Source organism: Tamandua tetradactyla, chromosome 7 (assembly GCF_023851605.1).
Source record: "Tamandua tetradactyla isolate mTamTet1 chromosome 7, mTamTet1.pri, whole genome shotgun sequence".
NCBI classification, from domain to species: Eukaryota; Metazoa; Chordata; class Mammalia; order Pilosa; family Myrmecophagidae; genus Tamandua; species Tamandua tetradactyla.
Window position 1 is genome coordinate 166,566,059 of NC_135333.1, and position 23,609 is coordinate 166,589,667.

The 23,609-nt window shown below is 37.1% G+C and overlaps 1 protein-coding gene and 1 long non-coding RNA gene across 2 annotated transcripts in view; one reads left to right on the forward strand and one right to left on the reverse strand.

Moving 5' to 3' along the window:
- The window catches only part of CFAP54 (cilia and flagella associated protein 54), a 335,670-nt gene that overhangs the window by 15,395 nt on the left and 296,666 nt on the right, over positions 1-23,609 (forward strand). Inside the window, exons 5-9 of the mRNA XM_077111714.1 lie at positions 1,159-1,217; positions 7,312-7,455; positions 15,501-15,614; positions 15,734-15,835; positions 21,641-21,839. Coding sequence (XP_076967829.1) covers positions 1,159-1,217; positions 7,312-7,455; positions 15,501-15,614; positions 15,734-15,835; positions 21,641-21,839 — 618 coding nt within the window. The remainder of the gene's footprint in view (positions 1-1,158; positions 1,218-7,311; positions 7,456-15,500; positions 15,615-15,733; positions 15,836-21,640; positions 21,840-23,609) is intronic.
- LOC143642833 (uncharacterized) overlaps positions 21,489-23,609 on the reverse strand; it is a 30,155-nt gene continuing 28,034 nt past the window's right edge. Inside the window, exon 4 of the long non-coding RNA XR_013155919.1 lies at positions 21,489-21,808. This is a non-coding gene — a long non-coding RNA (uncharacterized LOC143642833). The remainder of the gene's footprint in view (positions 21,809-23,609) is intronic.

Sequence of the window (23,609 nt, forward strand, 5' to 3'; positions counted from 1 at the left end):
CCTTTTTTTAAGATTAAGAGCAGGGGTGAACAAAGCCAAGTTGAGGTAAGAAGCCTTGCTTGAGCTGCTATTAACTGAGCAGTTTCTTCTCCAGTGGACCTTAAGTGAAACAAACAGCTACGTGTCATGGAAACAGTAACGCCAAGAATGTTGAATCCATGCACATTAAGGGATTAATTGAGCGTTTTCTGTGAAGTTTATGGTGCTCTCAGAGTTTAAAGTTTTATTAAATTTTTTTGTCACTGTATTGTGAAATTACCGTTTATTATGCTTGCAGGTATATTTTAATCAAGCGATGTGTGCTTTGGAGCAGATGCTGTTTTCTCAGAAGCTTTTAAGGTTTAAATGTGACCATAGGATTCATAATTGTGGAATTTTGATGGTTGTGAATTTTAGAGCAGATATTCTATAAGAAATAGTTGGACTACTTGTCATGATACTTACAACCCCTTTTAAAGCGTGTAGCTATCTTTGGGGTATGTTCGCAGCATGATCATGTCCTTTGTATAAAGAGAGATGTATGATGATGTCTCCTACCTCTCTACCTAACCCTGACACCAGCCTGGAATCCCCATTTCATTAATGGTCTGATGCGTTAGCATAACTGAATCATCTTAAATAGGTGTTGGGAATGCTATTTTTCATTAGAGCATTTATAGTATGTACCTTAATAATAAGATAAATGTTATATAAGACCTGTTATGTGGTATTATTTTTAAATTATGAGCTTCCTTGTTGAATTTTATGATTAATTATGTATTCTGATCTTATTTGGGGGATAAATCTTTAATTTTTGAACTGTAAGGAAACTATGAGAACCAATAACTTTCCATATGAATTAATAAAACCACAGGGTACCTAAGTACTGTCCCTAAAATATTCTCTTGTTCGGCGTATTACAAAACTTAAACTACCTCAAATTGAGACTGAAAGATTCCTGTACCAATCAGCATATTTAAAATTTGGTCTTATTATTTCCTTTAATGGTTTTGTCTACCAGTTACAAAAATAGTCATAGTGATTATCACTCTGTACCATTATCAGAATTTGACATGAGATCACTTGTTTTGGGAACTGCAGACTGAAACCATAGAAACTGTAATATCCAGTTTCCATCGATTAACTGCAAAACATTTAACAATCTTTTTCTTCATCTAGGTACCATTTACATTTACACTATTTGCAGAAAACTGATGATCATAGGCCAGTCTTCCAAGGTATGAAATGTACTGACAAAGTATTTTTTCCCATTTTTCCTTTTGAGGCTTTTAGTTGCACAAATCATTGCATGGTAATAAAAAAAAAAAATTAGTGAATTATCTGATAGTTTATTGTTCTTAGTTTGGCTTTAACAGTGATCATCAAAAAAGTGAAGTATTCATTTTTAATACTTCGTAAAGTATTACCGAAAGGGAATTCCTAAAATTGATAGGTATTCCTCAGTATCTCTCTGTCTTTTAGGTACTCATACTTGTCAAACTGATGCTAAACATTCATCTAGTTCTCTAGGTAGGGTGACCATCTGTTCTGGCTTATCCAGGACCCTCCTGGCGTAATTATTTATGACACCTCCTTTCACTCTTAAAAGCGTCCTACTTTGATGATCAATCATATGGTCACTAATGTCACGCTGTGGAGTTTGAACTTCATTCTGGTTGAAGTGCTTGGACTTTCCTTATAACCCACATGCTAGTTTGATGGATGAAAACCTAAACTCTCTAACCCAGTCATGAAGTGAATTCAAGGGAACCTTTATTTTATGATAAAATCCTCACCTTTGTTTTAGCTTGAAAAAGTTGCTTACACTGCTGTTGAATTGTTGGTACTTTTGTCTGCAGGAGACATATTTAATCCCTGTATTCATTATCCAGTCATTGGAATGTAGGCTAAGACAGAAGAGTATCTTTCCATCGAGACCATCCTGGAGTTGTCACTGGCATCTGAAAACAGTCCTGCTTTCTTCTTTATGACATGTAAAACCTTAGCTCAGATATTCTAGTACTCAAGACAGCTTTTTTCCCCCTTATTTCCCCAAAACATAGCTGAGTATATTAAAAGTTGGCAACACTTAAAAATGGAAACAAAGATATTTTCATGTTCATTGGATAATACAATTGTGTGTTCTCTGTTTTGCTCCTCAAAATAAAAGGCCCTGTTACTGACAGTGACCGAAGCTGTGTGTCAGCTTTTCAAGTGTGAATTAAAATGGGGCCACTCTCCCATGTAAAATATAAATTTAGCCTACAGATGATTCCAACAGTTCTGTTTAGTTCTGGATGATTTCCTAAACATAATTTGCATACTCCTGTTGAATTTGCTGTAGCAACAAACACGACTTCACAGTACCACCAGAGTTTGGTCTGCCACAACATTTGCCTGCCAAATTTAGAAGGACAGAGACATCTGTGTGAATATTTGACTGTTAGTATTTGTATTTGCTAATGCTGGGAGAATTTTAATTTAATGTGAGAGTTATCGTAAAATAATTTCTTATTTATACCCTATTTAAGACATCTCCCTTACCCCCAAATAGCTTTAATTTCTTCCTGACAAAATAAGGGGTACAGGAGGGTGTGCCTGCAGTCCTAGTCTTGTGGGATATGAGTGGGGAGAGTGAGAGATGTGAGAAGTTTGGGGTGGTGAATAGTCCTAAAGTTTGTGCTTGCAGATCAGTATGGGATTCTTTCAGTTTGTTCAATATAATAAATTTCAGGAAAATGAATAATTTTCCCCCAGAGACCCCACCAGTCCCAAGCGGGTCAGTTGATTCCTGAGCTGAGGTTATAGGTCTAAAAGAACTCAAAGGGTCTACTATGTAATGAGGAGAGAGCTTTGGAGATTCGGCCACATCTTGAGTCATCCAGGTTCTGAGTGACCCTAAATCTTTAGCTACCTTAGAATTTAAGTCTGTTTTAGCCTAAGCCAGAAGTAGAAATAGCTACAGGATCCTCAGGGCTTTCTTGGTGTCACTCCAGTGTCATCTAACCTCCCATAGATAGAGGATTTGACATTATGACTACATTTATTGTTGTTGAATCCCTCTTGAGTGCTAGCTACTGTGCTTAGAACTTGAATTAAGTATAACACCCTCCACAGGAGATATATTTAACCCCTGTATTAATTGTCTAGTCATTGGAATATAAGCCAAGATGGGAGGTTGGTCTTATGATGTTGGTGTTATCATCATGATCGTGGGAAATTAATGTTTACTGAATACCTATGTGCTGCTAGGCACTTTCTATGTATTAGCTCATCTAAACTCCACGTCACTGCTTTGAGGAAGGCACTATTACTCCCATCTTACAGATAAGGAAGCTGAGGCTCAGAAAGTTTGATCTGCTCAAGATTGCTCACTTAGAGGTGTAGCTGGGGCAGGACCCAGTGCCATGCCAGGCTGCCTATTATTAGATTAGCATATGTCTGTCGGCTAAATTTAATCTTGGAGGACCCATCCTATTTTTGTTTACCTACCCAAACAGAGGAGCTACGTGGGAGGGCTTGATACTTTCTGACACAAACCTGTATTCCTAAAGAGATCTTGGTGACCAAGAGTGACAGGGGCTCTTCCCCAGGTACAGGTCATCAGCCTAAGTTTAGGGAATGGAGGGAGATCAGATTTCTGAAAGCTCTTCCCTAAAGACACATGACGGCTTTGCTTTGTTTCTAATATAATCTGCAGTTTGTTCTGTGGCTTTTAAATCTGCAATACAGTACTTTTTAAACCTTTAAGAAGTTAGTAGACTTGATTCATTCAGAGACCACTGATTTCTGTTTCATTTTGCTATAATAGTGACATAGTTTGTTAAAATATGTGGCTTGAACAGTTATTGTTAAATTACTCCAGATACTATTACATAAACATTAAATCCAAACTTTCAAATGCTTCCTGGGACACTTTCCCAATATAAAAGTTGATATAAATGATGCTGCAGTGCCATCCTGTGGCTGATCTGATTAATTCTGTGCTTCATAATCAGCACCTGAGCCATGCTCTTACTGGGGCCTTTTTTTTAGATATGTGTATAATTTGTTTTTTTCAGAGATTTTTTTTTAATGAAAAGAGCATCCATGCTGTAATTATTCATTTTTTTGTTAGTAATAGAAACAATTCTTCCTAACTTTCAAGGGCAAGAAAAAAATTACAAATAAGAGTCAATCTTTGGAAATGGCTTTCATTTCTTTACCTGAATGTTGATTTTCAGAGTCCTATCTGGCTTTTGGAGCACTTCTTCCCTTTGTCAGGGCTGCACTTTGTAGCAGAAAGACCACTGAGTTTGGAGTCTGCAGACCTGAGTTATGCTCCAGCTCTATAGTTTAACTGGCAGTTTAGCCTCCGGGAGTCAGATTAGGTTCCTTTCTCGATCCCTTCTGGCTCTAAAATCCGTGATTTAGGTTTTGTGATTCCGAGTCTACAGCCCAAACCAAAATAATGTGAGCAACTGTTGACAGAAACAGTTTGTATTTTGAAGTATGGAATTTCAAATACCAGGAATCCAAGTCAGTTTTTCCTGGTGTGAATTTAAGTGGGAATTTACATGGGCTTTATCTCATACCTGCCAAGCCACAGGAATCCAAATGCAAAACCCGAAGTAAGTGTTGTTAGGGAGCAGCAAGTGTGAGCAAAATTCACGAGTTTTTGGTGAGGCTTAATTCTGTATGGTTAACAGTGTGACAAGATTAGCAAACAAGCAGCAACAACAAAGGCAGCAGCAAATAGTCTTAGCTGATTTAGTAGAGGCAGTGTCCAGAGCCAGGGACTGAGAGTTTCTTTGTATTGTGGTCTAGTCCTGTATGCTAAAGGGACATTGGCAATCTGGAGCAAAGCCAGAGAAGACCAACCATGATGGAGAAAGGAAGTGCAATTTGGTGAGGTGTAGAAGTGCTGGGGGATATTTGTTCTGGGCAGAGACTGTGGGCGGGGCCAGGCTGCATAGATGTTTTCAACTTCTTGGAAGGCTGTAATTTGGAAATGAGTTTTGCATTGTTTTGTGCTGTTTCAGAAAGCATGACTAGGACAAATGCACTGGAGGGACAGCAAGGAGGATTTCATTTCAGATTAAGAGAGTGCTTTTCATGGCTAAAATTATCTTCCAATGCCACGTGGCATGTTCCTGATTACGGGAGATAGGGGATTGGGCAGGGAAGCTGTGAAGCATCAGGTGGTAGCGTTTGGTGACATTGGTGGGGATCCAGTTAGCATGACTTTACTTTCAGTTGTTTGATTGTGTGATTGGTTAACTATTTCCATATTTGGCACCATGAGCTCCTACTTTTCAATAAAGGACAGTCAACTACTATTTATCGTATATTAGGTATATGCCAGATAAAGTTCTAGGAGCTGGGGATACAGTGGTAAACAAGACAGATAAAGTGCCTTCCCTAAAGGAACTTAGATTTTACATTTCTTGGGGGAGCTTACATCCCAGTAGATAGGAAGGAATATTACAATTCTGTGTCAAACCTGATATACTTCCACAAGTTTCTTTTTCTGTAATCAAAACTGACTAGACCATAGAGAATCCTGGCCTTTCAGACTTCTTCCTGCTCTTAGATTTCCACTGAGCTGCTTGCACGTGTTACGTACACGGCCTTTGAAGTCTCAAAGATGGTAATAGAGTTTGAATACTATCAGTGTTTTACCCAGTTTTACGATTAAATACAATGCCCATTCTGGTGAGTTTGCTATATATACATGAAGCTCTTGGTTCTTTGTGATGATTGCTTTTTCAAGACGGATTAATTACTACGGACATATTTTTCCTTAATTTCCTCAATTATTGAAGGCCTGCTTTGGTTTTTGGAAGAGGGACTCTATTTTGCTGTCCCAAAATTTTATCATTATTTTCTTACAAACCTAGAATGCTGGTTAGCTTGCCCACACTTGGCTCTGCTGACTTTAAAACGTTCTGTTACATTCATTTAATAATACTTGAGAGTATCAGCTATGTACCTGGCACTATGCTATGCTAGTAATACAGAAGTGAATAAGGCATTGTTCCTATTTTCAAAGAGGTCACAGTCTAGCTTTGGAATTGCACATGTGAACATATTAATGTAATTGAGTGTGCCATGTGATATATATACTTTTATAAAATATGTGTAAATATCAGATACAAATACATATACACATACAATCCAAATACAAACCCCCCAGTAGGGGCAATGCTCATTTCTCTCTAGGAGCATTCGAGAAGGCTTGTTCTTCAAGCATTAGTTCTCTTCTTCCTTCTCTTCCTTTTCCACCTCCTTTACCTCCTCTACTGCCTTTTCACCTCCTCCATCTCCTCTCCTTCTTCCTCTTTCACCTCTTAAGATACTTAGAGTATCTTAAGATACTTAAGATACTCTAGAATTATTTATTATTATTATAATATGTGAAGTGTCCACCGACGCACTTCCTTCTTATGTTAAATCAAGTGAAAGGCAATCTTAGCAAATTATACTTTGGACTTTTAGAATATTTTTGAAGACAGGAAAAAAGTTGAAAAATTTAACTGCATTGTCAAATAGTATTTCTGAGTATAAAGTTTGTGGGAAGAATGTGTAAAAAAGGATTATCAGTGAATTTGTGGGAAAAAGTCGTTCAGCTAGAACACAGGAGACTGTGTTCCTGTAGTTAAACCACTAACAATGATGATCATTTTCCCCTCATTTTCCTTCAAATTGTTCCTTGATTCTCGTAACGCTGGGGATAGGTACCACTGTGGAGTGCTAATCATGTGCCCCAAACCATCCTAGCACTTTATCTAAAACAACACTGCTGTGATGTGAAAAAATACCCATTTTATATGAGAAAATTTAGACCTAGAGAGGTTAAAGTAACATACTACTAAGTGGTAAAATTGGGATTAAATCCCAGGTCTATTTTATTCTAATCTTGGACTGTTTCTACTGGCATCATAGGCCCTAGGCTGTTACCTTTTTTATTTCCTTTACCCTCCTATTCCAGTCTACTTTTGGAATTATATACTGGTTTCAGGCCAGAACATAATGATAACATTATTTGGTGCTAGTTCCTAGGTCATTATTGATACTTAATAAATATTAACAATGACTTGAGTTCAGAGGGCAACTGAAGGAATTAAGAAGGAAAATATCCTAAAATGGGTAATTTAAGATTTTGAGTTCACCAATTAGTTTTGCTGTTTATATGCTTAATTTTTTTCTTAGGTTGTTATTTCTCTATGATAGTTTTGGTTTAAGTAGCTAGCAATTTGTGGTCATAAATTATAACTTAATCATATTACATAAATTCATCATGGTTAGCTTAAAATGAAAATAAATTCAGTTGTGCCTGTCTTTCTTTCTCAGGCCTTAGAATATCTCCTGTGGGCTAGTATGTGTATGGAATCCTCGGTGCCACTCCTGGCCATCAGGTACCTGACCTGGAGGGCTACTCTGTATGCTGCTGTTTGCCAGTGTTACTATGACTGTCAAGCTGGAATTCATGGAGAGGTATGCAACTTGGCGATTCTGAGGATTCCCGTATTTTAAAATACAACTTATTGAGGGTTTTCTCCTTTAGATGTCTGGCAAGAAAAAAAAAGAATTGAAAGGAAACAAAGATAAAAGTTCAGAAATTTGCTTGGTGTCTCTGTTCCGTCGATACCTCTCTCCACTTTCTGCTTTTTCCTTTATTCTCTATTGATTTTCACAGCTTTCTTATATTTTTCCCTTGTCATTTTATTCTTCTTTTATTTTTCCCTTGTCATTTTGTTCTTCTATGCAGGCCACTCACTGTCCCGTTTATTTTTGTATTCCATACCACCTATTATCCATTTATCTTGCTTTCTTCTGTTTTTAGCCACCATTTGATACACTCTGTTCCTTGTTTTTCCTCTTTTTCTCTATATCTTTTAGATTTAATACTTGAAATGTAACTTGCTGGTCAGGGCTTTTCCTGGCCTATGGAGCATCTCTGTGTATATTTTAAAAGGTGCTCTCTTCAGGGACACAGGCTGTGACTTGGTCAGTGGTTGGAGCCTTAATGAGAAGTAGACAGGCAGCCCTTCCTTTTGGTCAGTGCATCTCTGCACAGGGCGCATGGCTTGGTGAGTGCAACACAGGATAGAGTTCAGCCCTCACTCCACTCCTTGACCAGGATCTTGTACAGGACACAGCTTTCACAGCTCTACAAATACTTGTTTCTTATTTGAGACATAAAAACAGGATCATCTGGCAAGTTAATGGTTCCTTTGCATTCTTCCTGCCCAAATTAATTCTGAGTGGTTGCATGGTAGTGGCCCAAGGCAGGGGATTAGCCTAATTAAACCTGTACGTAGTCTAGAAACTACTCACCATATATATAGTCCATTTTCATGTACTAGTGGTGGTATATTTAGTTCTATAGCAATTAAAATTATCAGGGAGTATTTTTGACTATTTGATTTCTATTGAAATTCTTTATTGGAAATTTTAACCCTTCATATATGTTTATGTTGCGATTTAGAAACATCATCAGGAAAAGTTACAAATTGTATAGGAAATTTTCAAAGATTGCTAAAATAAATTGTATGAATTAAACTCTTGTTATTATCATTAGAATATTCTAATAATGGTGATCTGATTAATTAATAAGCAAGCCTGCCTCTTTCCTTCCTTAGATATTTATCAAATACCCCCTCTATGCTTTGTATTGGAGATACAGAAATGAATAAGACCCTTTAAGGACCCCACAGTTTAGTGGGCAGTGTGAACAGTTGAGTAGGTAGTTATATAACACAGCGTGTTGTGGTAGGAAGTTAGGATCTGAGGAGAGCACTGAGGGTTGTTTGTGTGTGTGTGTGTGTGTGTGTGTGTGTGTGTGTGTGTGTGTGTGTGAATGTGTGTGGGTGCATGCAGTGCCAGAGAAGTGATCCCTTATATTAAGCTACTCTTTAACCCAGAATTGTTTTCCTTGCTTTTTCGAATTTCTTAAATCATAAAGATAGCTTATATGTCAGTTATTAGATATATAGGGTTTAATGGCTATAGAGACATAGAGTTTTTTTTTTTATTAATTAAAAAAAGAATTAACAAAACAATTAGAAATCATTCCAATCTACGTGTACAATCAGTAATTCTTAATAACATCACATAGTTGCATATTCATCATTTCTTAGTACATTTGCATCGATTTAGAAAAAGAAATAAAAAGACAACAGAATAAGAATTAAAACAATAATAGAAAGAAAAAAAAACAAAAAAAACAAAAACAAAAAACCTATACCTCACATGCAGCTTCATTCAGTGTTTTAACATAATTGCATTACAATTGGGTAGTATTGTGCTGTCCATTTCTGAGTTTTTATATCCAGTCCCGTTGTACAGTCTGTATCCCTTCATCTCCAATTATCCCTTCTCTCTTTTTTTTTTTTTTTTTAATTAACGGAAAAAAAAGAAATTAACCCAACATTTAGAGATCATACCATTCTACACATGCAATCATTAATTCTTAACATCATCACATAGATGCATGATCATCATTTCTTAGTACATTTGCATTGGTTTAGAAGAACTAGCAACATAACCAAAAAAGATATAGAATGTTAATATAGAGAAAAAAATAAAAGTAATAATAGTAAAATCAAAACAAAACAAAACAAAACAAAACAAAAACCTATAGCTCAGATGCAGCTTCATTCAGTGTTTTAACATGATTACTTTACAATTAGGTATTATTGTGCTGTCCATTTTTGAGTTTTTGTATCTAGTCCTGTTGCACAGTCTGTATCCCTTCAGCTTCAATTACCCATTGTCTTACCCTGTTTCTAACTCCTGCTGAACTCTGTTACCAATGACATATTTCAAGTTTATTCTCGAATGTCCGTTCACATCAGTGGGACCATACAGTATTTGTCCTTTAGTTTTTGGCTGGATTCACTCAGCATAATATTCTCTAGGTCCATCCATGTTATTACATGGTTCATAAGTTTATCTTGTCTTAAAGCTGCATAATATTCCATCGTATGTATATACCACAGTTTGTTTAGCCACTCTTCTGTTGATGGAGATTTTGGCTGTTTCCATCTCTTTGCAATTGTAAATAATGCTGCTATAAACATTGGTGTGCAAATGTCCGTTTGTGTCTTTGCCCTTAAGTCCTTTGAGTAGATACCTAGCAATGGTATTGCTGGGTCGTATGGCAATTCTATATTCAGCTTTTTGAGGAACCGCCAAACTGCCTTCCACAGTGGTTGCACCCTTTGACATTCCCACCAACAGTGGATAAGTGTGCCTCTTTCTCCGCATCCTCTCCAGCACTTGTCATTTTCTGTTTTGTTGATAATGGCCATTCTGGTGGGTGTGAGATGATATCTCATTGTGGTTTTGATTTGCATTTCTCTAATGGCCAGGGACATTGAGCATCTCTTCATGTGCCTCTTGGCCATCCGTATTTCCTCTTCTGAGAGGTGTCTGTTCAAGTCTTTTTCCCATTTTGTAATTGGGTTGGCTGTCTTTTTGTTGTTGAGATGAACAATCTCTTTATAAATTCTGGATACTAGACCTTTATCTGATATATCATTTCCAAATATTGTCTCCCATTGTGAAGGCTGTCTTTCTACTTTCTTGATGAAGTTCTTTGATGCACAAAAGTGTTTAATTTTGAGGAGTTCCCATTTATTTATTTCCTTCTTCAGTGCTCTTGCTTTAGGTTTAAGGTCCATAAAACCGCCTCCAGTTGTAAGATCCATAAGATATCTCCCAACATTTTCCTCTAACTGTTTTATGGTCTTAGACCTAATGTTTAGATCTTTGATCCATTTTGAGTTAACTTTTGTATAGGGTGTGAGAGATGGGTCTTCTTTCATTCTTTTGCATATGGATATCCAGTTCTCTAGGCACCATTTATTGAAGAGACTGCTCTGTCCCAGGTGAGTTGGCTTGACTGCCTTATCAAAGATCAAATGTCCATAGATGAGAGGGTCTATATCTGAGCACTCTATTCGATTCCATTGGTCGATATATCTATCTTTATGCCAATACCATGCTGTTTTGACCACTGTGGCTTCATAATATGCCTTAAAGTCAGGCAGTGCGAGACCTCCAGCTTCGTTTTTTTTCCTCAAGATGTTTTTAGCAATTCGGGGCACCCTGCCCTTCCAGATAAATTTGCTTATTGGTTTTTCTATTTCTGAAAAATAAGTTGTTGGGATTTTGATTGGTATTGCATTGAATCTGTAAATCAATTTAGGTAGGATTGACATCTTAACTATATTTAGTCTTCCAATCCATGAACACGGTATGCCCTTCCATCTGTTTAGGTCTTCTGTGATTTCTTTTAGCAGTTTTTTGTAGTTTTCTTTATATAGGTTTTTTGTCTCTTTAGTTAAATTTATTCCTAGGTATTTTATTCTTTTAGTTGCAATTGTAAATGGGATTCGTTTCTTGATTTCCCCCTCAGCTTGTTCATTACTAGTGTATAGAAATGCTACAGATTTTTGAATGTTGATCTTGTAACCTGCTACTTTGCTGTACTCATTTATTAGCTCTAGTAGTTTTGTTGTGGATTTTTCCGGGTTTTCGACGTATAGTATCATATCGTCTGCAAACAGTGATAGTTTTACTTCTTCCTTTCCAATTTTGATGCCTTGTATTTCTTTTTCTTGTCTAATTGCTCTGGCTAGAACCTCCAACACAATGTTGAATAATAGTGGTGATAGTGGACATCCTTGTCTTGTTCCTGATCTTAGGGGGAAAGTTTTCAATTTTTCCCCATTGAGGATGATATTAGCTGTGGGTTTTTCATATATTCCCTCTATCATTTTAAGGAAGTTCCCTTGTATTCCTATCTTTTGAAGTGTTTTCAACAGGAAAGGATGTTGAATCTTGTCGAATGCCTTCTCTGCATCAATTGAGATGATCATGTGATTTTTCTGCTTTGATTTGTTGATATGGTGTATTACGTTAATTGATTTTCTTATGTTGAACCATCCTTGCATACCTGGGATGAATCCTACTTGGTCATGATGTATAATTCTTTTAATGTGTTGTTGGATACGATTTGCTAGAATTTTATTGAGGATTTTTGCATCTGCATTCATTAGAGAGATTGGTCTGTATTTTTCTTTTTTTGTAATATCTTTGCCTGGTTTTGGTATGAGGGTGATGTTGGCTTCATAGAATGAATTAGGTAGTTTTCCCTCCACTTCGATTTTTTTGAAGAGTTTGGAGAGAATTGGTACTAATTCTTTCTGGAACGTTTGGTAGAATTCACATGTGAAGCCATCTGGTCCTGGACTTTTCTTTTTAGGAAGCTTTTGAATGACTAATTCAATTTCTTTACTTGTGATTGGTTTGTTGAGGTCATCTATGTCTTCTTGAGTCAAAGTTGGTTGTTCATGTCTTTCCAGGAACCCGTCCATTTCCTCTAAATTGTTGTATTTATTAGCGTAAAGTTGTTCATAGTATCCTGTTATTACCTCCTTTATTTCTGTGAGGTCAGTAGTTATGTCTCCTCTTCCATTTCTGATCTTATTTATTTGCATCCTCTCTCTTCTTCTTTTTGTCAATCTTGCTAAGGGCCCATCAATCTTATTGATTTTCTCATAGAACCAACTTCTGGCCTTATTGATTTTCTCTATTGTTTTCATGTTTTCAATTTCATTTATTTGTGCTCTAATCTTTGTTATTTCTTTCCTTTTGCTTGCTTTGGGGTTAGCTTGCTGTTCTTTCTCCAGTTCTTCCAAATGGATAGTTAATTCCTGAATTTTTGCCTTTTCTTCTTTTCTGATATAGGCATTTAGAGCAATAAATTTCCCTCTTAGCACTGCCTTTGCTGCGTCCCATAAGTTTTGATATGTTGTGTTTTCATTTTCATTCGCCTCGAGGTATTTGCTAATTTCTCTTGCAATTTCTTCTTTGACCCAGTCGTTGTTTAGGAGTGTGTTGTTGAGCCTCCACGTATTTGTGAATTTTCTGGCACTCTGCCTATTATTGATTTCCAACATCATTCCTTTATGGTCCGAGAAAGTGTTGTGTAAGATTTCAATCTTTTTAAATTTGTTAAGACTTGCTTTGTGACCCAGCATATGGTCTATCTTTGAGAATGATCCATGAGCACTTGAGAAAAAGGTGTATCCTGCTGTTGTGGGATGTAATGTCCTATAAATGTCTATTAAGTCTAGTTCATTTATAGTAATATTCAGATTCTCTATTTCTTTGTTGATCCTCTGTCTAGATGTTCTGTCCCTTGATGAGAGTGGTGAGTTGAAGTCTCCAACTATTATGGTATATGAGTCTATTTCCCTTTTCAGTGTTTGCAGTATATTCCTCACGTATTTTGGGGCATTCTGATTCGGTGCGTAAATATTTATGATTGTTATGTCTTCTTGTTTAATTGTTCCTTTTATTAGTATATAGTGTCCTTCTTTGTCTCTTTTAACTGTTTTACATTTGAAGTCTAATTTGTTGGATATTAGTATAGCCACTCCTGCTCTTTTCTGGTTGTTATTTGCATGAAATATCTTTTCCCAACCTTTCACTTTCAACCTATGTTTATCTTTGGGTCTAAGATGTGTTTCCTGTAGACAGCATATAGAAGGATCCTGTTTTTTAATCCATTCTGCCAATCTATGTCTTTTGATTGGGGAATTCAGTCCATTGACATTTAGTGTTATTACTGTTTGGATAATATTTTCCTCTAACATTTTGCCTTTTGTATTATATATATCATATCTGATTTTCCTTCTTTCTACACTCTTTTCCATATCTCTCTCTTCTGTCTTTTTGTATCTGACTCTAGTGCTCCCTTTAGTATTTCTTGTAGAGCTGGTCTCTTGGTCACAAATCTTTCAGTGACTTTTTGTCTGAGAATGTTTTAATTTCTCCCTCATTTTTGAAGGATAATTTTGCTGGATATAGGAGTCTTGGTTGGCAGTTTTTCTCTTTTAGTATTTTAAATATATCATCCCACTGTCTTCTAGCTTCCATGGTTTCTGCTGAGAAATCTACACAAAGTCTTATTGGGTTTCCCTTGTATGTAATGGATTGTTTTTCTCTTGCTGCTTTCAAGATCTTCTCTTTCTCTTTGACCTCTGACATTCTAACTAGTAAGTGTCTTGGAGAACGCCTATTTGGGTCTAATCTCTTTGGGGTGCGCTGCACTTCTTGGATCTGTAATTTTAGGTCTTTCATAAGAGTTGGGAAATTTTCAGTGATAATTTCTTCCATTAGTTTTTCTCCTCCTTTTCCCTTCTCTTCTCCTTCTGGGACACCCACAACATGTATATTTGTGCGGTTCATATTGTCCTTGAGTTCCCTGATACCCTGTTCAAATTTTTCCATTCTTTTCCCTTTAGTTTCTGTTTCTTTTTGGAATTCAGATGTTCCATCCTCCAAATCACTAATTCTATCTTCTGTCTCTTTAAATCTATCATTGTAGCTATCCATTATTTTTTCTATGTTTGCTACTTTATCCTTCACTTCCATAAGTTCTGCGATTTGTTTTTTCAGTTTTTCTATTTCTTCTTTATGTTCAGCCCATGTCCTCTTCATGTCCTCCCTCAATTTATCGATTTCATTTTTGAAGAGGTTTTCCATTTCTGTTCGTATATTCAGCATTAGTTGTCTCAGCTCTTGTGTCTCATTTGAGCTATTGGTTTGTTCCTTTGACTGAGCCATATTCTCAATCTTTTGAGCGTGGACAGTTATCTTCTGCTGCTGGCGTCTGGGCATTTATTCAGATTTCTCTTGGTGTTGGACCCAGCAAGGTTGTAATATTTTTCTGTGAAATCTCTGGGTTCTGTTTTTCTTATCCTGCCCAGTAGGTGGCGCTCGTGGCACACGTTTGTCTGCGGGTCCCACCAGTAAAAGGTGCTGTGGGACCTTAAACTTTGGAAAACTCTCGCCGTCCTGGGGGTTCGCTAGCCGAAGCGGCTTGAGCCGGCCCGGGGTCCGAACGCAGGGAGGGTGTCCGAACGCAGGGAGGGTTGCTGGTCGCCGCAGCCAGGGAAAGAGCCCGTCCGAATTTCCTAGTCGGCCCTGGGCAACAAGCGTGGCGGGAGGGCGCCAGCGGCAGCGGCCCGCCCGAGAGAGTGCACGTTCCCCGGGAGTCACGGGTTTGGAAGGGGCCTCCCCCACCCGTCACCGTTCTCCGCGGCCTGGGGGTTTCCGATCCAATTCTCTCAGTTGGGCCGGGGGGCCGCGCGTGGTGTGGGCGCCAGCCGGCTTGGTTTCAGGGGACCACCTCTCCAATTCTCCCAGCCGGCCCGGGAAGGGGGAAGGGAGTAACTCCGGCCGCTTGCCACCCCGCCCGGTAAGGCCCGCGCGCCTCAGCGATCTCACCCGAGCTGCTTCTCTCAGCCAGCCAGCCGTTCCAGGATCGAGACATAGAGTTTTCATTTAGGAGATGAAAGACTGGATAGCCACGGTATTACAATATAAAGGAGTCAATAACAGCCTAGAATTTAATTCACAGATTAAATCAAATGTCTAGAAGAATAAAACATATCATCTTTGATTCATTTTTAATCGCTATACCCTTACTTATTGTGAATCACATTTATTTTAATTCCATATAGGCATTTGCTCGGCGTGCATTAGCCAAAATTGATGAGTTGAGACAACTGGAATTAATGAGTTCCTCACAATCAGAGGAAGAATCCAGAAGATACTATAGAGAGGCCACAATAAAGGTATAACAATTTTATGAGATTAAAAGAAAATTGCTGCACTCTGCAGGTGATCAAGTATCTTAGTAGTTGGGAAGTGTATGTCCTTGTTACTTCATGTATAATTTTTCTTTTTGAGGCAGATGGCAGTGATGATCTTCAAAAGAGGAGTATTTGAATCGAGAAGAAAAAACAAGTCTTTCTTTAGACCAAAGATAAGGGTTAACATAAGGGAAGTACAAACTGTAAGTCTAAGAATACCTTCTCTATTTAAGACTCTGTGGGATATGTGCTATATACCTCTGTATCTTTTAAAGTCTTGTCACTAAATATTAAATCCTGCCCCCAGTTCTTTGCACCAGTGGGCAAATATAGAGAAGAATGCTTTTCCCTGTTTGGACATGGCCTTACTTCATCCCTTTCTCAAAACCTTTGTGCCTTCATCTAATAGGTTTTGTAATTTGAAAAGGAGAAGAGGCTGTAGAAGGCCTGGGAAAGATACAAACGAACAGGCATCTGCATAGTTCTGCATAGGCCTTTGACTTTGACTGTTAGTGTTAGCTTAGAAGGCTTTGAGGTTGGAGACCTCATCTCATCAGTTTCAGGTTTTACTTTTGGAAGTGTTCAGAAACTAGGTTATACTATAGCATACCCCCCACCTCTTAGTGGCTTAAAATGACAATATATTTCCCATTTGAGTGATACGTCCTTGTAGTTGGCAGGGAGCTCTGCTGTGATAGCTGCCCAGGGCCAGGCTGAGGAACAGCCCTCAGTTTGAAGATTGCTGGTTGTTCTGCCAGAGGGAAAAAGAGAGCAGTGGTGGCTCCCCTACAGGCAGTAATTCTCAGCATGGAAGTCTCTCTCCCCACCTGTCATAACTGGTCAGCTGGCCTCTTCTGACCACAGGGGCTGCCTTTGTCCAACAGTGCGAGGGACCCCTACGGGGAGGAAGTGGGAAGTAGTTCTTATATCCTTTCCCCACTCTCTCCCTTTGCTTTTCTGACTCTCGGAATATATGGTATATGTTTTTAGAAAAAAAAAATGTTTAGTGAGTATTTCTTATTGGAAATAGTTAACATTCCTTTCTTATAGTGTCATACTAATTAGCTTGGTATATTTTGCAGAATGTCCTGATTTATATGTTTATATGCTTTATATGAAGGCTCAGTTGTCTATGTCTAAGAAGGTCCCCCCTGTCCTGATGGCCATGTACCCTCTTCTGAGAGCTTCTACATAGGGACTGAAAATGCTGGGGAGGGGAAGATGAGCCGTATTTGACAGAAGAGGTATGGAATCTCAGAACCTGGAAGGAATTTTAGAAACCGTCTGGTTCAATCCTTTTCTATTACCAATGGGGAACATAAGCCTCAGAGTATTTAAGTCACTGGCTCAAGGTCACAAAGCAAGCTGCTGGCAGAGCTGGAGCCTGACCCTGATGTCCACACTCCTAAATCCAGTGCTTTCCCCCTACACCAAGGGCTGCTGTTCTCTTTCCTCACTTCTTGTGGTACTTAGGAGTAGTTATTATTATTAAAATAAATCGTAATATTTGGGCATAGTAGCTCTCTGTTGATACTTAGTATGACTATGATATACCTTTTGCTGAGCCTGAAAATATATTTTATATGTCCCTTTTAAATCATGTCCCTTGCTGGCCAATAGTGTATATAATAGGCAGTTTCTTGGATGAGCATTTGAACTACCTGCATCTAGTACTGCTAAGTAGTAATGTTGTGGTCTTTTTAAGAGAGCAGGAGACACTTTTTTTTTCTTACCAGCAGTTTTTTTTTTTTGAGCAAGCCAAATTTAAATATCTAAAGCTGCAAAACTGGATAGCTACTGTGTTACAAGTCATTATCAACCTAGAGTTTAGTTTGCAGATTAAATCAAAGGTCTAAGATAATAAGACATACTGCCTTGATACTATATTTTAGGGTTTGATTTGTCAAATTATTATATTAAGATTTGACTTATAGTCAACTTGTTACCAAAATGTTTAAAACTCCAGATATTATGTTACAAAATACATTTATTTCTGATTTCCTTAAGATAATTCTTATGTGGAAAAATGTTGTGGTGGTATATATTTTTAGAAAAAAAATGTTTAGTGAGTATTTCTTATTGAAAATAGTTAACATTCCTTTCTTATAGTGTCATACTAATTACCTTGGTATATTTTACAGAATGTCCTGCTTTATATGTATGAAATAATTTTATTTCATTTCTATTAAAGAAAGTAATGTTCAGTATGCCTTAACTCTGTTTTCTAAAATGTTTTTGTGTTTGTTTATCAATTGTCAACTCAGAATAAATCATTTTGACTTCCACAGGACTCTTTTAAAAGACTATTAATTAATACTCCCCTAGTGATCAACGATTTAGTGATTCATTTAGTGAATATTTCTTAAGTACTTATTATGTGAACAAGATAGATTGAGAAATTATATAATAAAAAAGCAAAATAATTATAATTTGTGTTGGTGGGGATTAAATGAGTTACGGGAAAAGCCCTTAGAATGTTCTTAGCATGTAGGAGGTCCTCATGTTAGTTATTATTTATTATTCATTCATTCATTCAACAGCCATATACTGGATGCCTACTGTCATTCCAAATATGGCAGAGTATAGAAAAGACCAAGTCTATAGAAAAGACCAAGTCTCACTCCTGTCTTTTTGAATGATTTCGGAATAATGGGCAGGATTTGGCTGGCCAGGGAGAATAGAATAGGGGAAAACATTCTAAATAATGGACCAGAGCATGATCATAGCTTGAAGCAGGAATAAGCAAAGTTTGTTGTAGGTTAATGAGAAACTGAGCTAGCTGCCTTGGGTAAAGTATATTATGTCGGGTAGATGAGTAGATGTCATGGAGGTCAGAGTATTTAGAGGTGGAACAGACTGTTGGGCATCATCACATTCAGTCTTTCAGCCTTTCTGGCAGTTTTAAAGATCATATAATATCCTATGTAGTATGTGTACAACATTTTATCTAATAATTTTGTTATTTTAATTTTAGTTGTTTCCATTTTTTTTGCTATATTAATATTGACAATTAACATCTTTAGGTACAGTATTTTTTCTTTTATTTTTTGTGGGTAAAATTTGAGGTGTGTGATTACTGAATCAAAGGATATGCATTAGTTTCTTAGGGCTGCTGAAGCAAATGACCACAAATTGGGTGGCTTAAAATGACACATTAATTCTCTCACAGTTCTGAAGTCTAGCAGTGCAAAATCAAGACGTCCCTCACAGGGCCTGCGCCCTCCAGAAGCAGAGGGTTTCTACCCCTCCTTGCTTTTCCTTGGCTTCCGCTGATTCTTGGCACTCCTTGGTGTCCCGTGGCTTCCGCTGGTTCTCGGCACTCCTTGGTGTCCCGTGGCTTGCAGATTCTCCGCTCCAGTCTCTGCCTCTGGCTTCATTGGCTTTCTCTGTGTGTCTCTGTGTCCTCTCCTCTTTTTATGAGGAGACCAGTCACTGGATTTAGGGTCTCCCCTCATTCAGTATGACTTTACCTTAACTAATTAAATCTGTAAAAACTCAGTTTCCAAATTAAGTCATATTTTGAGGTTCCAGATAGACATGAATTTTTGGAGGACACTGTTCAACCCACTAGAGTGCATAAAGACCTTTATTTCTCTAGATATATATTGCCAAATTAATTTCCAAAAATGGGTACTCCTACTCTATAATTTTTTGATAATTCAAGTTTTCATAAAATGGCTTGTCATTTTAGGTTCATTTCTTTGATCCAACCTTTCCTTCTATTTGTGTTTCTTTTGCTGTGAATTATCTTTCACTCTGACCATGTATCTGCTAGAGATTTTAATTTTCAAATTATATTTGTATGAGTTCATTATTTTTATAGACATTAATATTTTACTTGCCATGCTTGACAATCTTTTGCTCTTCTTATTATTTTAGCTTTAATTATTAATTTATAGAGCTTTTAAATATTTATATTAAAAAAAGTCTCATAGTGTTTTGGTTTGTTAAAGCTGCTGGAAATGAAATGAAATGGCTTTTAAAAATGGAATTTACTCAGTTATAAGTTCATGGCTCTAAGGCCATAAGAATGTCCAAACTAAGACTTCCAGGGAAAGATAATTGACTCAGGAAAAGCCGATGTGTCTGGAATAGCTCTGTCACCTAGGAAGGCAAGTGGCCAGCCTCTGCTAGTCCTTTGGCTTCTGGTTTCAAACAGCTTTTCCGGAGATGCTTTCTTTCTGCAGTGTCTGAAAAGAAAGGTTAAATCTGGGTCTTGTGTTGGCTCTGGAGCTTTTGCCAAAATAATTCCCTCTTAAAGGACTTCAGTAGGTAGATTAAGATCCACTTTGAATGAGCAGAGATACATCTCCATGGAAACAACATAATCATAAAGATCCCATCCAACAATATTGAGTCAGGATTAAAGAACATGGCTTTTCTGGCATACTCAACAGTTTCAAACCAGCACACATAGTTATTAGTTTTTAAACAGCTCTGATAAATATTCTACTCTACTTTCTGATAGTTTTTCTGTGATATTTTTAAAATTGCTTTCACACTTAAATCCACATGGGATTTGCCATTCCTATTGTACACTTAAAATTATTATAAAGTTTATAATGCTGTTTTTTTTTTTTTTTTTTTAAAGGAAAGACAGAGAGAAGGAAGGAAGGATAGAAGGAAGGAAGGAAGGAAGAAAGGGAAACATTTCCAAACATTTTCTTGCTTTATTGTATTTTGTTTTTCCGTTTTTGTTACATGGGCTGGGGCCGGGAATCGAACCGAGGTCCTCCGGCATAGCAGGCAAGCACTTTGCCCGCTGAGCCACCGCGGCCCACCCCAATGCTGTTTTAATATATATATTTTAAAGCTTTGTTTTAACCTGGAGAATATTTTTTTTAAAGGGAAATTTATTATATTGCAAGTTTGCAGTTCTAAGCCTGTGAAAATGTCAAAATTAAAGCAAGGGTATAGACGTGTCCAATCTAAGGCATCCAGGGAAAGATACCTTGGTTCAAGAAGGCCGATGAGATTCAGGGATCTCTCTCAACTGGAAAGGCACATGGCAAACCTTAACCTAGATAATATTTTTAAGAATAAGTTCTTAACTCTGTTTGTAAGGAGAGAGAGGGCAAGACATGAAATTCGCATTTTATTGAGGTTTTAATATGTTATTTAACCTATGGATTGGAAAGCCTGAGAAGCTAATGAGTGAGGACGTTGGTATTTGGGGGAAAATAATACGAGGCTGTTTATTCCTGGTTTTGTTTTTCTATTTCTCTGACCTTGCCCCAAGAAGAGGAAAGAAGCAAGGAAATCATGGGGAAATATTGCTGGTATCTTTTAGCTGGACACGAATTCTGGAAAAGTGAAATAGAGCCACCTCTCTTATTTTTTGGCAGTCTAAAGACAGAGAATAGGTCATTTGTGGCTGAGTTAAGAGAGAATAAAGGGTGGGGGCAGTTACTTGAAGGAGGTGAAATCATTCTGAGCGGGTGCAAAACAGAGTGGCTGGGGTCTCAGAAAGTGTCCTAAAGTCCCTGGATGCTGTGCTCAGCTCTTTCTCAGTGAACTTCTGCATGCCTGGTTATTTATACCATGAATTAGTGTTTTAAAGTTGGGTTTGAGGACCTTCTACGTTAGAGTCTCCTGCTGTGCTTATTAAAAATACTCCACCCGGAGTCCCTGAATCTTTGAAGACTTGATTCAGGAATGAAAAACATCACTCTTAAGGGATTCTTATGTGACTAGAATTTGAGTAACTGTTTCTTCAGGCTGTTATTAAGGTACCATAAAGCATGTGGAGATTAATGCCAGCCTACCTAATAAAAAGATATAATAAACAGCCATTATATGCTGCCTTGGAAACATAACCATGTAAAGAAGCAGCGCATTTCTCTGATGTAATGGCAGTGTGACAGAAACTTTAATGGAGTCAGGCTTAACACCTCAAAAATGAAACCATAAAAGCAGCAGTCCCATTGTTAGACCAGCCACTCTCCGCATTACATTACATTGTAGAACTTTAACAGAAATGCACTTTACTTCTTGTGTTGTTGCTCCAGTTGCCGTGGCCACGCACAGTCACTGAGCGGCTGTTGGATGAGATGTTGGACAGCAGTGCATCCCGCTTCCTGGCTGTCTTGGAAGCTCTTTCTGATTCAAATAGGCGAACACTGCAAACAGGACCTGTGCCTACAGATGAAGTAGAGCTTCGTGATGTTGTCTCAGAACTGTTTATAGCAGGAAAAGAACTTTTAATAAGTAAATAAGGTGCTAGATTATATTTTACATAGAACTTGCCTAACAAAAATTTTGAAATGGTGGTTTACACACAGGAAACTCATACTCAGTTTATTATTGACCTCGACTTTGGCAGACTTGCCAACCTGCATAGTTCAAATAATTTATCAGATATTTTTTTGCATTTTTACGTATACAATTACATTGTCTGTGAATAATAACTATAGTTCTTTCTTTCTAGTTCTTGTTCTTTTCATTTCTTTTTTCTGTACTAGTTAGGATCTCCAAAAAAAAAATGTGGAGTGGAAGTGGTGAGAGCAGATGTCCTTATCTGTCATTCATGATCTCAGATGGAAAGCTATCAGCATTTCACCAATGATTATGATATTTTCTGAAGGACTTTTGTAGATACCCTTTATCAGATTAAGGAGGTTTCCCTTTATTTCTAGGTTGCTAGGAGTTTGTTTTTTCAAATGCTGAATTCTCAAAAAATTTCAAAAGCCTTTTCTGGATTTATTGAATTCATCATATGGCTTTTCTCTTTTATTTCTGTTAATGTGATGGATTGCTTTGATTGCATATCTAGTTTTTAACCACTCTATATTTTTTGAATAAACTTAACTTAGACATGAGAATTATTCTTTTGACATATGGCTAGATTTTGTTTGCCAATATTCAGTGTTTTTGCATCTCCATTCATGCAGATTTTCCTTTCTTGTGTCTTTTTGCATTACATAATGTCCTTTTACCTGTACTTCAAGGTAATGCTGGCTTCATAAAATGAGTTAAGAATTATATTCTTTTTCTATTATCTGGAAAATTTGTGTTAGATTGGGGTTATTTCTTAGTAAATGTTTGATTGAATTTACTGGTGAAGGCATCTATGTGTACCTGGAGTTTTTTTGTGGAAAAGGTTTTAATTATGGACTCAGTTTCCTCCATAGATGCAAAACTATTCAAATTTTCTTTCCATTCTTTTTTTTAATCTGTCAGTTTTTGGTTAATTGTGTTTTCTTGGAAATTGTCTATTTTATCAAATATTTTCAAAATTTTATAAAATTTATATTATCGCAGCATATTTTTAATGTCTGTGGGATCTGTGCATGGAAAAAGAGGTTTTCATTGGTCAGTTTGCCTTCTTTCTTATTTCATCATTTTCACCAGGTTCCACCTATTTCATTAATCTTTTCCAAGAAACGATGTTTGACTTTGTTGATCCTTCTTATTGTAGTTTTGTTTTCCACATTATTAATTTCTGCTCTTTATTATTGCCCTTTTACTTTATTGGGTTTATTTTGATGATTGTAAAACTTATTGACTTGGAACGTGATTGTTAGTCTCTTGTGTTATTTAAAATATGTGTATTTAGACATTTCTTTCTAAGTGTGGTTTTAGCTATATTTCTGAATTTTGAATGATCATATCTTCATTATCATTCACTTAAAAATATTTCCACTGTGATTTCTTTTTTGATATATATTGGTTATGAATCAAAACATATGGAGGTTTCCTAGTGATCTTTTTGTTATTGATTTCTAACTTAAACTGTGGTCAGAGAGCATACTCTATCATTTGTAACCTTTGGAGTTTGTTGAGACTTGCCCCATGGCCTAATCTGTGGTCAATTTTGGAAAATAGTCTGTATACACTTGAAAAGACTATGTATTTATTTTGTTGTTGGGTGCATTGCTTTGTATGGGTTTATTAGGTGAAGGTTGTAAATCGTCTGGTTAAATCTTATCTATCACTACTTATTTTCTTTTTCTCCTTGTTTTATAAATTCCAGGGATA